The sequence below is a fragment of the Haliaeetus leucocephalus genome, unplaced genomic scaffold (assembly GCF_000737465.1).
Source record: "Haliaeetus leucocephalus isolate CR32 unplaced genomic scaffold, Haliaeetus_leucocephalus-4.0 Scaffold295, whole genome shotgun sequence".
NCBI classification, from domain to species: domain Eukaryota; kingdom Metazoa; phylum Chordata; class Aves; order Accipitriformes; family Accipitridae; genus Haliaeetus; species Haliaeetus leucocephalus.
In genome coordinates this window covers 7,473,457-7,485,651 of record NW_010972731.1, presented here as the reverse complement: position 1 = coordinate 7,485,651, position 12,195 = coordinate 7,473,457, and the positions used below count along the sequence as shown (strand labels likewise).

At 52.7% G+C, this 12,195-nt stretch overlaps 1 protein-coding gene across 4 annotated transcripts in view; it reads right to left on the bottom strand.

Annotated features, from left to right (window-relative positions):
• SLC5A10 (solute carrier family 5 (sodium/sugar cotransporter), member 10) overlaps positions 1 to 9,821 on the bottom strand; it is a 41,215-nt gene extending 31,394 nt beyond the window's left edge. For all 4 annotated transcript variants that reach the window (XM_010570394.1, XM_010570395.1, XM_010570397.1 and 1 more), the window contains exons 1-6: positions 9,693 to 9,821; positions 8,914 to 8,985; positions 7,954 to 8,058; positions 7,258 to 7,317; positions 6,953 to 7,057; positions 613 to 718 (exon numbers count right to left, since the gene is read on the bottom strand). In XM_010570394.1, the coding sequence (XP_010568696.1) occupies positions 613 to 718; positions 6,953 to 7,057; positions 7,258 to 7,317; positions 7,954 to 8,058; positions 8,914 to 8,985; positions 9,693 to 9,806 (562 nt within the window). In that variant the 5' untranslated portion in view covers positions 9,807 to 9,821. The remainder of the gene's footprint in view (positions 1 to 612; positions 719 to 6,952; positions 7,058 to 7,257; positions 7,318 to 7,953; positions 8,059 to 8,913; positions 8,986 to 9,692) is intronic.
• Between the last annotated feature and the right edge of the window lie 2,374 nt (positions 9,822 to 12,195).

The window sequence follows — 12,195 nt, the reverse complement described above, 5'->3', positions numbered from 1 at the left end:
CAAAAGGGCTGGCAGGGATACACAGTCCTGCCGTCCGAGAGAGGGACTGCAAGCCAGGAACCCACAATTTCCAACTCCAGCTCCAAACCCTCATCTCCTCTGGATCATAGAAAACCGTATGGATTGACTGTCCACAAAAATAGCTGGTCCCACAACAGGGAAGCATGGGCAAGAAATATTCCTGAAAGCTTTGTGGAGGGAGGGCAGCAAGTTGCATTGCAGGCAGGGCAAGTGGGAAGGAAATGAGTTGGGTAAAGGGCTCTCAGATTGTAGATTCCATAGTAATAGTCCTGTAATAGGAGAAGCCCTGATTATTGCTGTTACAAATAGGTACACACACAAGAAAGCATTTAACTACACGATGGAGGAGGAGTTATTACAAATGAAAAGCCGTAATGACAAAGGAGGGGTCATGCATTGAGTCATTGCCTGAGCTGATGCTCAGATAGTGGCTGGATAGGGCAGAGAATATGAACCCCATTAGTATAAATCCCCAAAGACCTTCCAGGAAAAAAAAAAAAAAAAAAAAAAATAATAATAAAAGCAGGAGTGTAAGTGGTGTGGTTCAACCAAAGAAGAAAGATTGAGGTCAGCAGATGCTGAGCAACCTACCCGCAATGGTGTAGAGCCCCGTGACCACCAGCATCAGGACAGTGGAGAGGTAAAGGTCCCAGCCCAGGCAGACTTGCACGAAGAGGGCCCCCGAGTACAGGTCCGTCTGTGTGTGGAAGAAGAAACACAGGGGCTGGGACGGGTGACATTCACTTGGCTAGACGGCACCCGAGGGGTGTTGCAATAGCAGCACGGCAGGGAAACGGTCAACACTGCGGGTACAGCAAGGACATTGTACTGCACGTGCCAGGAGGACACATCCTGAAGCCGGTGCTGAAGCCCGGGGTCCCACGTGGGTGGCCATGTCACCTCTGCAGATGGGTGTCACAGGCCACCTTCCCCCAAAGAGCGGAGCGAACAGCTCCAGCAGTCATTTGCAACTGGGCTCAGCTGGATGCAGACACTGGGATGTAAGGGTCAGAAATGGGATGCCTTGGGGCATCAGTGCTGCCGCAGCCTTTGAGAGCAAAGCGGGCAGTTAGAGATACTCAGCCCGTTACAGGATCACACCCTGACCTGAGCTACCTCCTCGCTGCCCCAAGTACCTCCAGTTCCTTCCACCGCTGGCAGCGCCCTGCTCTCCAGGTGGCATCTCACCATGCTTTCTGCAGAGCCCTGGAGACGGGGCACCTGGTACCAACCGAGGGGCTGTGCTCCCCCAGAACACCAGCACCCTTGGGTGCTCCCTGGAGGCAGCCCAAGCCACCCCCAACCCAGCCCAGCACACCCGTGCTGTTTCTGCACCCCAACAGCCCCTGCGGGGCCAATGCACGGGGGCGGCTGTAGCTGGTATTTCACGTTCTGCTTGGCAGGATTCGCCCTCCTGGCACCCATGCTGCCGACAAGGAGACTGCCAAGGACCAGCTCCCCCCTCCCCAGCTGCAGCAAAACGGTCCGGGCCGTCAGACCGGTCAGGAGGGCGGCAGCGAGCCTGAAAATGCTGCTGGGGGCAAGAGGGGATCTCCTCCCAGGTGCAGGGACTTTTGAAGGTGCTTGCTGGTACCTGCAATGCCTTTAATGATGGATGGGGCAGCTCTGCGCCACATCGTTTGAGCCATTTAACGGTGCTCAGGTGGGTGCTAGTAGGGCAGAGCAAGGTGCTGCCCTGCTCCCTGGGGGCTGCAGCAGCATTTCAACCTTTGCAGCCACTCCACAGTGAGGACCACACATGGGCAGCCCCAGCATAGAGCGCAAGACCCCCAGGATTGCCGTTCCTGAGCCTTGCCCCAGCAACAAGCCACCTCTTGCTGAGCATCTCTGGGGAAAAATATCTCCTCCTGGTTTTGCACAGATGGGGAAACCAAGGCACGGGCAAGTGGCAGAAGTTGCTTTTGGCCCCGACGGAGAAGCAGCACCCCAGGGGTCCTGCACCCCAGCACAGACCAGCACAAATGAATCCTCCAACACATTCCCTGACCTTTGCAGCCCCCCGGCAAAGCCCCTAGAAGAGGTTTGGGGTTTCTGCTTGGCCACAGAAAGACAGACCGACTCCACATCCAACACGCTGCCTCTACCAGCCCCAGCATCTCCTGCACCCGCGTCACGTCCCACAGGGATGCCAGGAGTGTGCCTCTGCCCAGAGGAGCGTGCGCAGGCCTGCAGCTCACTCAGCTGCCAAACTCCCTCGAGATGATTGACATCCCAAAAGTGACCTGTGGGAGAGCTGGACCCACACAAGGAGGTCTGGTCATGGTCTCATGGGAATGAGATGTACAGCAGAGACTCAGAGGGAGCTGGGGGACCTCCTCCAGCAAAAGCACTGATGCCATGGGAGCAAAGGACCAGGCGCAGCAGGCAGTGCCCATGCTACCACCACGTCTCCACCCACAGCTGAGATCCAGCCACCCCCAGCGCTCAGCTGGGGTATCTTCACAAAGACCTTGTTTGGAGAAGGAAACGAGGCCAGAAGAGGCAGGAAAGGGCAAGACGAGCCGACTCCACGCCCTCGCCCAGAGCCATGACGGCTTCCCACAGCCAAGACACCAGCTCTGATTTGACATCTTTCTTCACACACCTCCCAGAAACCATCCCCCAAACAGCAGGGCTTTCTTGCCCGGTCATGCGGCAGCAGTCGCTTGAGATTAGTAACGTGGAGGACCGGTGCCATTTCCCATATCGCACCTCCTTCTCCTGACTCTGCCCTCCCTCCTCCCAGCGCTGCTCCAGCCAGCTTGCCACACAGCTGAGGACCGTCATCAGGTGATGGAGAGGGGCCACGCAGGATTACGCAATGGGAGAACCAAGGTTTGTGCCACCTAGCAGGGCTCCGTCAGCCAGAAAACCCAGTAGGTGAGCACACACCCAGCTTCAGCACAACATGAAAGCCCGTTCCCCGGCAGATGAGCCCACACCGTTAGGCATAACGTGGATTAAATCACAAATCAAACCGACCAGAAGAGCACTTACACCATGATCTTGAGGATCCTAATTCAGGGACTGTTCCACAACATCTGGACCAGGCTTTACACCGCAGTCATGCCCGGCATTCCCAAGGGAGGTACCATGTGTCCTCAGCTGCACTTGGGCTTGGCCATGTCTCTGGGACAGCCCTCGCCAGCACCAAGAGGCAATTCAGCCCTGGAATGTTCTGCTGAAGAGGAACCAACTCGTGGGCAACCATGGCAAAACCTCTGCCAGTGGCTCCTCTGATGCCTTTCCACCACAAATGCAATCCAACTACAGCTTGATACCACAGAGACCACCAAGCAGCCCTACAAGAGGACAACCAAGCTGTTCATGCAGTGCAAGTTTCAGCTGCAAGGCAGAAAAGCCCCAACCAAGGGCCCTCAGCCATCTCCTCCCAACGCAACCTGAAGTGGGAACGCAAAATATTTTGAGCCGCCCTAGCACAATGCCAGCCAAGCATCCTTGGCATTTTCTGGAGCTCCTAGTGTCCCTTGGAGGGATCCATCACTTGTCATCTCAGCACCAGCCAGAAAGTCATGCCTCCCTGTGACTGCCTCCTTCTCCAGCAACCCTTCCCCAGAGCCCAGCTGTGAAGACTCAGCCCTGGACAAGATATTTCATAACTGCTTCTCCTGACTTTCTCAATGCTTAATCATTTTTGCAGTCGTCTGCAAATGAGTCTAAGCCTTTGCTATGAGGAAGCAGAGGTATCTCCACCTCCCTTCCTGGTAATTCTGCTAGGGTGGGAAAAAATAAAAGCGCATGTGACTGAGTCGTTAATAAGACATCCCAAATACAAAAACAAGCTAATTAAAACCAGGCATGACCTATTCATAAAATAAGTCCTTTCAACTGTAAAAGGAGAGGAGAAGCCTTTGAAGTCAGGTCTCATAATCCAGTGAGAACCCTGCCTCCACCGGTGACCTCACTTGGAAACTCGTTCTTACCCAACATCGTTAATGCCTTCCCAATGAAAGCTGGCTTTAGAGACAGCTTGGATTTAACAATCGGTGAAGCCGAAGTCACAGTAGAACAAGTTACCCAGGGTACAGAGGAGTCTCCAGGGGCTCTTTACCAAGGCTAGGACGCCTGCGCAACTCCTCACGTGTTCCTAGCCAGGGGGACACAATCTCTCAGCAGGACTCTGGGCTGCCCCGCTGCACCCAGCCATGAAACACAGAAGGCTGGGGTCCACCAAAGGGTAAATTCCAGGAGAGGAGAGACTGGCATCCCTTCTGCCCCAAAAGAAGAACCAAGGAATGAGCACTGATGCCATGTCTCAGCTCGGGAGAACGTGGAGCGGAGATCCATCCATAAACGCAATGTCTGTAGGGAGAGGAGGCAGGCAAAGCCCAGCTAGTCCCAGGCTTCGAGGCAGCCCCCAGTAAGGACCAAAGGAAACCCCCGCCGAGAGACAGCACTGCCTAATTTCTCTGAGTTTTGCACTCTGGTCCCACACTCCCCGCTGCAGCCACCACCAGGGACGGGACACTGGGCCAGTTTGGCAACGCCCTGTGTGTCTGCAGACATTCATCCCAACCCACTGCTGGAAACAACCATTGTTTGTGAGATTTACCATGAATGGAGCCAGATGCCAAGATAATCCCCTTATTAGGCTGATTCCTTCTCTGTTGCATCCTGAGTGACTCAGAGATCAGAGAAAACTCAGCAGACCAAAGCAACTATAGCACTGGCTGAGAAAAGGCACAGGAATAGACATTTGGGAGTGTCCACTAGGCTCCCAACACAAGGCTGGGCTGAGAAGGGCCAAGAGAACCGCAAAAGTTCCCATCGGTGCAGGCACTGGGCAGAGGTCATCTACAGGTTCATCTGGTGTTAGGCAAGGGGTGACACCACAACGGTCTCCCAAGCTAAGAATGAACTTGTAGGACATCCATCCCTTCTGGGCAAAGCCATGGAGACACTGGAAACCAAAGGGACCAAGCACATGCCCATGGCATGGTAGGGAACCATTTTGTAAGAGAAGAGGGGACATCTGTGATAGTCTGGAAAGAGACTCAAAGGCAACCAGCCCTCAAACTACCGGTAATTTCTTTCTTCAAATTCAGACCAGCAAGAACTACATCACCAGAAGTCCTATCCCAGCTTCCAACCTTTCCTTTTAAATGCCAGCAGGGATTCACACAGATCCCAGGGACCAACACCACAGCCACGGATGCTCCAGCATCTCCCTCGAGCTCCTGCTCGGTCTTCGTCAGGAGCAGAGGAGAGATGTCTCCTGAGCAGCACACAGGAGGGGAGTAAGTAACAAGAGTTTACTGGACATTAGGAAAATCAGGGAATAATCAAAGCGTCACTCCCCAAACCTGCAAACTGAACTGGTGCTCCTGGAGCCACCAGGCTGATTTCAGGAGAAATGCCATAGGACTTTCAACACCATAAATGATAACGATATAAAGAATATCAGTTTTATGGGAAGAATGCCCTCCAGCATGACAGGACATGGTTTTGTGGGGGGAGATACAGGTGGCAGCTGCACCGACGGAATCACCAGCATCACCTCTGCCACGCTGAAAGCCCTTCATCAGCAGGAACACGGGAAGGGCTGCCATCTCCCCTGCAACCCGCCTTTTAAATCCAAAGCGTAGTGACTTGCCCAAAGTCAAAGAGCAGCTCACAGGAAGGAGACGGGGGTCTCCTGAAGCTGGGGACATCACATCACGCAGCACGGGGGCCTGTCCGACGCGGGTTTAGCCTCTCCCTTCACATTACGCGCTGATGGATGTGCACGGCCAGCACCGTTTGCAGTCTGCTCCATCCTCTGCATCCCTCGGAGGGGGACCCAGAGGATCCCCCCACAACAGCTCAGCCCAGGGCCTGGGGTTGCAAAGCCACCAGGGAGAAGGCAGAAATGCCGCCCAGGGAGCGATGGCTGCATCCAGCCAAGCTGGTGTTTGCGAAGCACGGAGCTGGGCGAACGCAGCGGCAGGCGCTGAGCGCCTCGCCGTGGGGAAACATGCTCCGGCACCGGCCTTCCTGCCCTGCAGACAGCCGCTTCTGCAGCCAGCCACATGCAAAAACATATTTCTTGCAGCCAGTCACCTGCAAAAGCATATTTCTTTTAGGCGGTGAAACGCAGAAGCCCTAGCAGACCCCAGGTCAGATCCGCCCGCTCCAACAGAGGCGGTGGTGCAGGATTGCTCCCTCCGGCAGGTTTTCTCCTCCAGATCGTTTCTGAGCTGTTTGCTCTTGATCTCTGTCTCGCTGTCTCCAGCCCCCCCAGGGCTGTCTGTGCCCGGCTCTCTCCTGCTTGCCTTAGGCCTGGTGTCACAGGCTTTTTAGCTGTTTTACCTCGGATAAACTCTTCTCACGGTTACCAAGAGGGCAGCAGGAACAGAGGCTGCACACAGGGAACCGTGAATGAGGCCAAAATGTGGGGGAAACATCCCTGTGGAAGAGTCCCTGAAAATCAGGCACTTTCTCTGTACAGGCTGGGCATCTTATAGCTGCAGCAAGGCTTCCTTTCCTCAGAAAACCTGCATGCCTTAAAGCAATGAATGCATTCCCAATTCTGTCCCCAGCTCTGCCGGGTCCCTCGGGGACACCAGAAAGCATCACGGCTGGAGCATGGAGAAAAACCCAGACGACACAACCCAGCCTCCAAGCACGTTTCACCCACAACCTCTGCTACAAGACGAGTGCACCATGAGTTTGGGAATCCTGACACACAGCCATGTATCTGTCAGGGCCACCTGGACATGAGCATCGCTGCTGGATCTACCTACAAACGCACGAGGTGTCGCAGACAGCATCTGCCCACGAATTCCCACCTCTTGTCCTGCTCCCTCTTGGAGCATCCTGCAGCAGCTGCTCTCCCCTGCCTTGGCTACACAAGGTTTGAGCCCCAAAATAGCATTTTCCTTGCTGGAAATCAGTCGTGGGTTTGTCACAGAGCTGAGCGGGAGCTACTCACAGAGATTTTGGTGAAGATGGAGAGCAGGAGCGACAGGCCAGAGAGGTACATCCTGATCCTCTCCCCTCCAAACCTTCGCTGGAGATACTCCGGCATCGTGACAATCTGCCAGGGGGGAAAGAGAGTGATCATTGCCCTGTCCAGGCCCCCTCCTCTGGGGATGGTCCCGGGGAAGGCAAGGGGACAGCTGCATTCCCAGAACAGGGCTTCGGAGTCTCAAAGGACAGTGGTGACAGCCCTCTGGGGAGCAGGGGACCTGGCTGGGGCCGTGTTCCCCACAGCAGGCTCAGGGCAGCTGTACGTACCCCAGATGAGATGTAAACCGGCACGAACACCCAGGCTAGCGCCAGAAGAGCATAAGTCGCCTGTTGGGAAGGAGGAACACGGCACAGCCAGAAAAAACACTGATCCTGCTGCAGCTCAACGTTGACTGCAGTGCTAGACCCTGTCCACCACTCCTGAGCCAGCCCTGGCTCACCCTCAAGTGCACGTTTACATCCCTAAATGGCTTCACAGGGCGGGGGGGGGGGGGGGGGATCATGGTGGAGACCCCCCCCAGCATCCCCGCCTGCAGGAGCCCGCTCCCCTCAGCCCTTCAGCTCCTGACCAGATGTTTCCCACTAACTCCTCGAGCACCAAGCAAGCCCAATGCCATATTTTTGCTGCAGAACCCAAGGACTTTGGATACAACGTGCAGGGAAGCAGGGAATGGGTGACCTATTCAGCCATCTCCCTGTCGGGGTCATGGAGGGGCTGGACTGGGAAGCTCTGCTCTGAAATGTCCTTTTCCCTGAGCACGTGGACCTGAGTTGACTCCAAACTCACTGTACGTGCACTAGACATGAGCTGGAGAAGCTGAGTTAGCAGGGTTGCATTAATTACCCCCTGCACAACTCCTCCCAAGCCTTTCGAGACATTGCGTGAAGCTGCTGTGAAATGGGCCATCTGCAGCGACGCAGCTCGAGAAACTCATTTTCTTAATAACGCGACACGTTTCTTACATTCCACTCGAAGCCAGTGACAGCGATTCCCCCGGCAGCACCGGTCCCTGCCAGCCCGATGAAGAGCCCCGAGCCTTCGCTGCTGGCGAAGAGAGAGGCACCGATCTGCGGAGGAGCAGGGGAGGTTCTGTGGGTGCTCACAGGCGGGGTGCCCGGCCGCCGGCTCCCCACAGCTTGGCACGGCGGTCCCACCAGCTGGACCAGCTTTGGTGCTTCCCCAGCAGCGCAGCCCCGAGGGGATAACTCGGTAAGAGGAGGCGGCAAAAATAATGTCTGAACAGGAGCAGCAGAGCGCAGACCTCCCTGCCACTTCTAGAAGCAAAGTGTGGCCAAAGATACACTGCATGTGATGAGGGATGTCTACGTATTTGCAAGAAAAACCCTTAACAGACTCCAATCCAGGTAGGCGTGAGCCCCAGCAACAAGCACTTGAGCTCGTTCAGCTCATCTGGCCATGCCCAGTGGGTTTTGGATGGACTTTCTTGTCTTCAGGAGGATGAGGAGGAGCCACACGTTGCTGCATTTGCCACGGTGGCCACGCACCCTGCCCGGAGGTGGCCCTGCGCAAGCAGCCAGTGCCAGACATGGGAAAGACCTACAACCAGTTTGTCAAGATCATACTGAAATAAGAGGAGGGAGAAAAACTTGGGACACCCATGTCTTGTTGGAGCCACCAGGAGCACACAGGGCTGGTGGAGATAGATGTTTGACTTCAACGACCCCTGCCCAAGTTCGGAGCAGCCTACGAGGAGACCCAACAAGCTGGGTGGGCTCCAGCACCCTTCATGCAATGAGAAGGGAAATGCAGCTCAAAAGACACGAATCCTGGCAGAAGGAGGTATACAGGGTGGGGGAAAGTGTGGGGCAGGCAGTGGAGAAAGCAGGGGTGCAGAAGAGGGAATTTGGTGGGATGTCCCTGCTGCCCAGGGTGTCACAAGAGGGACAGAGATCTCTACTTACTGGCCACCATGCCATGTCTCTGCCAGCAAGGAAATAGCCACTGACGGTGTTCCTGTTCACCCTGCAGGAAGACTGGGAGGAGGAAAGATCAGCACAGAGCACCCTTTCCCTACAAACCCAGACAAGGCACCAAGAAAGCAAGAAACCAAGTCTCCCAGACAAGAAGCCAAGAGACAGGAGACTCGGGATAATTAATGGGAGCTCTGCACCTCAAGCTTAATTACACGAAATGGTGGCTGCACCCCGAGTACCTGGAGCCATGAATAGCAAAGGAGGCACCCCGAGAGGGGGAAGCACGGAGGATGCGCCCATCCTACCACCATCCCGAGCAGACAGGTTGGCTAATAGGGCCCAGCTTTGGCTACGATTTTTCTGCAAGGCAGAATAAATGGCTTTGGAGAACCTTTGTCTGAAACTGCGGGTAGCCGAGGGCTTTTTCTGTTAAGCAGGGCATTTGTCTCAACACCCTTTAATAGACAAGCGGCAGATCTGCTTACGCCCAGCAGACCGGAGGCTGGGTGAGAGGTTTGTGCCGTGGTTAATTCCACCTTGTTCTCAGGCTATAGGAGTCTTTCTGTAGGGAGTGAAAAGGGCGGAGGGTTTGTACAACAGAACAGAGCAAATGCAGGACAACACACAAAATACGTAACAAGTGCAAACTACAACAAGAAAATAATAGAGATTTTCAAAAGATTGCACGCAGAAAAGCCAGCCCTGAAAAAAAAAAACAAACCAACTTACTCAGAAAACAGAAAGGGAACAAGAGAAAATATTCTTACCCATATTCCCACTGCAACGTTTAAGGAAAAATAAACCACTACGACAACAAGGTCAGCAATGCTGAACTGCTGCGAGGGGGTAAAGGATCCAGCAGTGGAATTGCCCTCCATCATTCTTCAGCCTCCTTCCTCATCCTCACACAGACAGTCACTGAATCAGTAACTCATTAGCAGCTTGAAGGTATTTATCATTAAACAAGCCAGCAGTAAGAGCTTCACTTCCAAAGGCGCTTGGGTGGGCAGCCTGGCTGTCCGCTGCCTCCCTCCCCTTTCAGTTTCCCATCGCCCTTCCAGCTGGCACCCGAGGGACCCCCAGTCCCGGCAAGCACCTCTTGATTTCGGTGTCTCACAAATGAGCCACTACTTAATCCCCATTTCCTTGGGCTTTTCTGCTTCTTCTGCACTGATCTTGAAGAAACTGCAGGCTCCAGTCCAAGCTGCCCCTGCAATTAATGCATTTCTGCAGTGCAGACTCTCAGGATAAAGGCCCCCAGCAGCCTCTTGCAGAGGTGCCTTAAATCTAGATATTGCTGGACAAGAAACAGCGAAGGCTTTTGTCTTCTATGAACTGTAAACCGAACCCCAATATTTTTCTTGCAGATAGTAAGTCTGGAAAGAATTTGCATGATCTTCTGCCTAGTTAATTACTGTAGAAATTGCTGGTTAAAGCAGGGTTTTTAAGGTGTTTTTTACATTTGAAGGATCCCAGAGAAATACTGCTAAGAATAGCTGGCATTTCTGGTGATCCAATACTTTTGCTTCTGGGAAAAGCACATAGAGATTAGGCAGCTCTGCAGTTATGTGCTGTAATGAAAGGGGTATGAAAAATGTCTGAGGGAAGACACGTGCACTTTGCTCACTTTCAACCACTCCAATGCTATGAAAAGCCAAAGGACTGGCAATCCAGTCTCACGATCGCAACTTGCTCCCAAATTCTTGAGTCCTAATCAATACAATAATTGCACTGCACAGAACTAGGCAAAGTTGGGGGTTTTCTACGTGCTAAAAGCAATGATCAAACACAGGAGTGACATGAAGATCCCAGGTGGAGCCTCAGCACGCCAGCAAGGGCTGACCAGCAGAAACACTCACAGAAGAGATTAAGCCTTTCCTCCAAAGGCCAACATGAAACAAGCAGCAGGAAACAACCTTTGAATTTTAATATTTCTGCGCATTTAGTAATCATGCTGTTTGCTGCGCTGGATGCTTGGCTGGCTCATTTCCAAATGGCAGCACGCTTTCCAACCATATATCACAAGGTCTCACTAATAAAATAAACACCCTGCAACTAATACACCCAGCACTGAGACGGGTCAGCGTATTTCTCCTCTCTGAAATAGCCGCTGAGGCACCCAGGAGCAAGTCTGCACACTTGCGAGAGGAACTTAAGTTCCCCCTCACTGCTCAACTGGAATTTAACCTGCATTAACACATTCAAAGTGCATGAAAGTGTTAATACAGCCTGGTGTACCTATTAACATCGCTGAAGTGTTTAATAACCTACTGTCATTGAAGTACAACCAGGTACAGCCTTGCATTTGCTCATTTCATAGAGAAAGAACGTACCTCTCTGGACAGGACCACAAAAATCAAACAGAATAATCTTATGAAAAATAAGCTCACAGAATGAAGAACAGCATTATCTGAACAGAAACATGAAGTTGCCTAAATAAAATCACCATCTCACTTGCTGAATGTACCAACAAGACCAAGTACTGTAAATCTTTTTGCAATATCTAGGTCTTCTAGTCACAGGCCTCCATTGTGCCCAGTGCTGTAGCAAGACAAGGGAAGGAAAAAAAACTAACCTGTTTTTATCCTTAAAAGCCAATGAATCTTCCAAAGCCCTTGGAAGTTTATCCCGAGCAGAGAGAAATGGTGTCAACAAAGGTTAATTTCACTTCTGGTTTTGAACATGCCTTAAGTTTTGTACTCATTTGTAGGACATTCTGATGGTGAGAGATTAGACCAAACAACCCCTAAACGCTCATTAATTCCACCACCATTTTGTCTGCAACAGGTCAGGAACTTCCAAGTCTCTGAGACTGGAAGCTCAGCATGGCAGCTAGCTGGCCATTCCACCCACATGTACCCAAGTACGGTTGGGAAAACAAACCTGAACAACTTAGGCTCTGCACTACGGCCATATTTTTTAGTACATCCATGCATTCAGGCCAGGATAGAAACCTCTGAAAAACCAGTCTGCTGTTTAGTCTAGAAAAGAGGAGGCTGAGGGGAGACCTTATCGCTCTCTACAACTACCTGAAAGGGGGTTGTAGTGAGGCGGGTCTTGGTCTCTTCTGTCAGGTGGCTGGAGATAGGACAAGAGGAAATGGCCTCAAGTTGAGGCAATGGAGATTTAGCTTAGATATTAGGAAAAATTTTTTTACTGAGAGGGTTGTCAAACATTGGAATGGGCTGCCCAGGGAAGTGGTTGAATCATCATCCCTGGAGATATTAAAAAAGTGAGTGGACAGGGTACTTCAGGACATGGTTTAGTGGG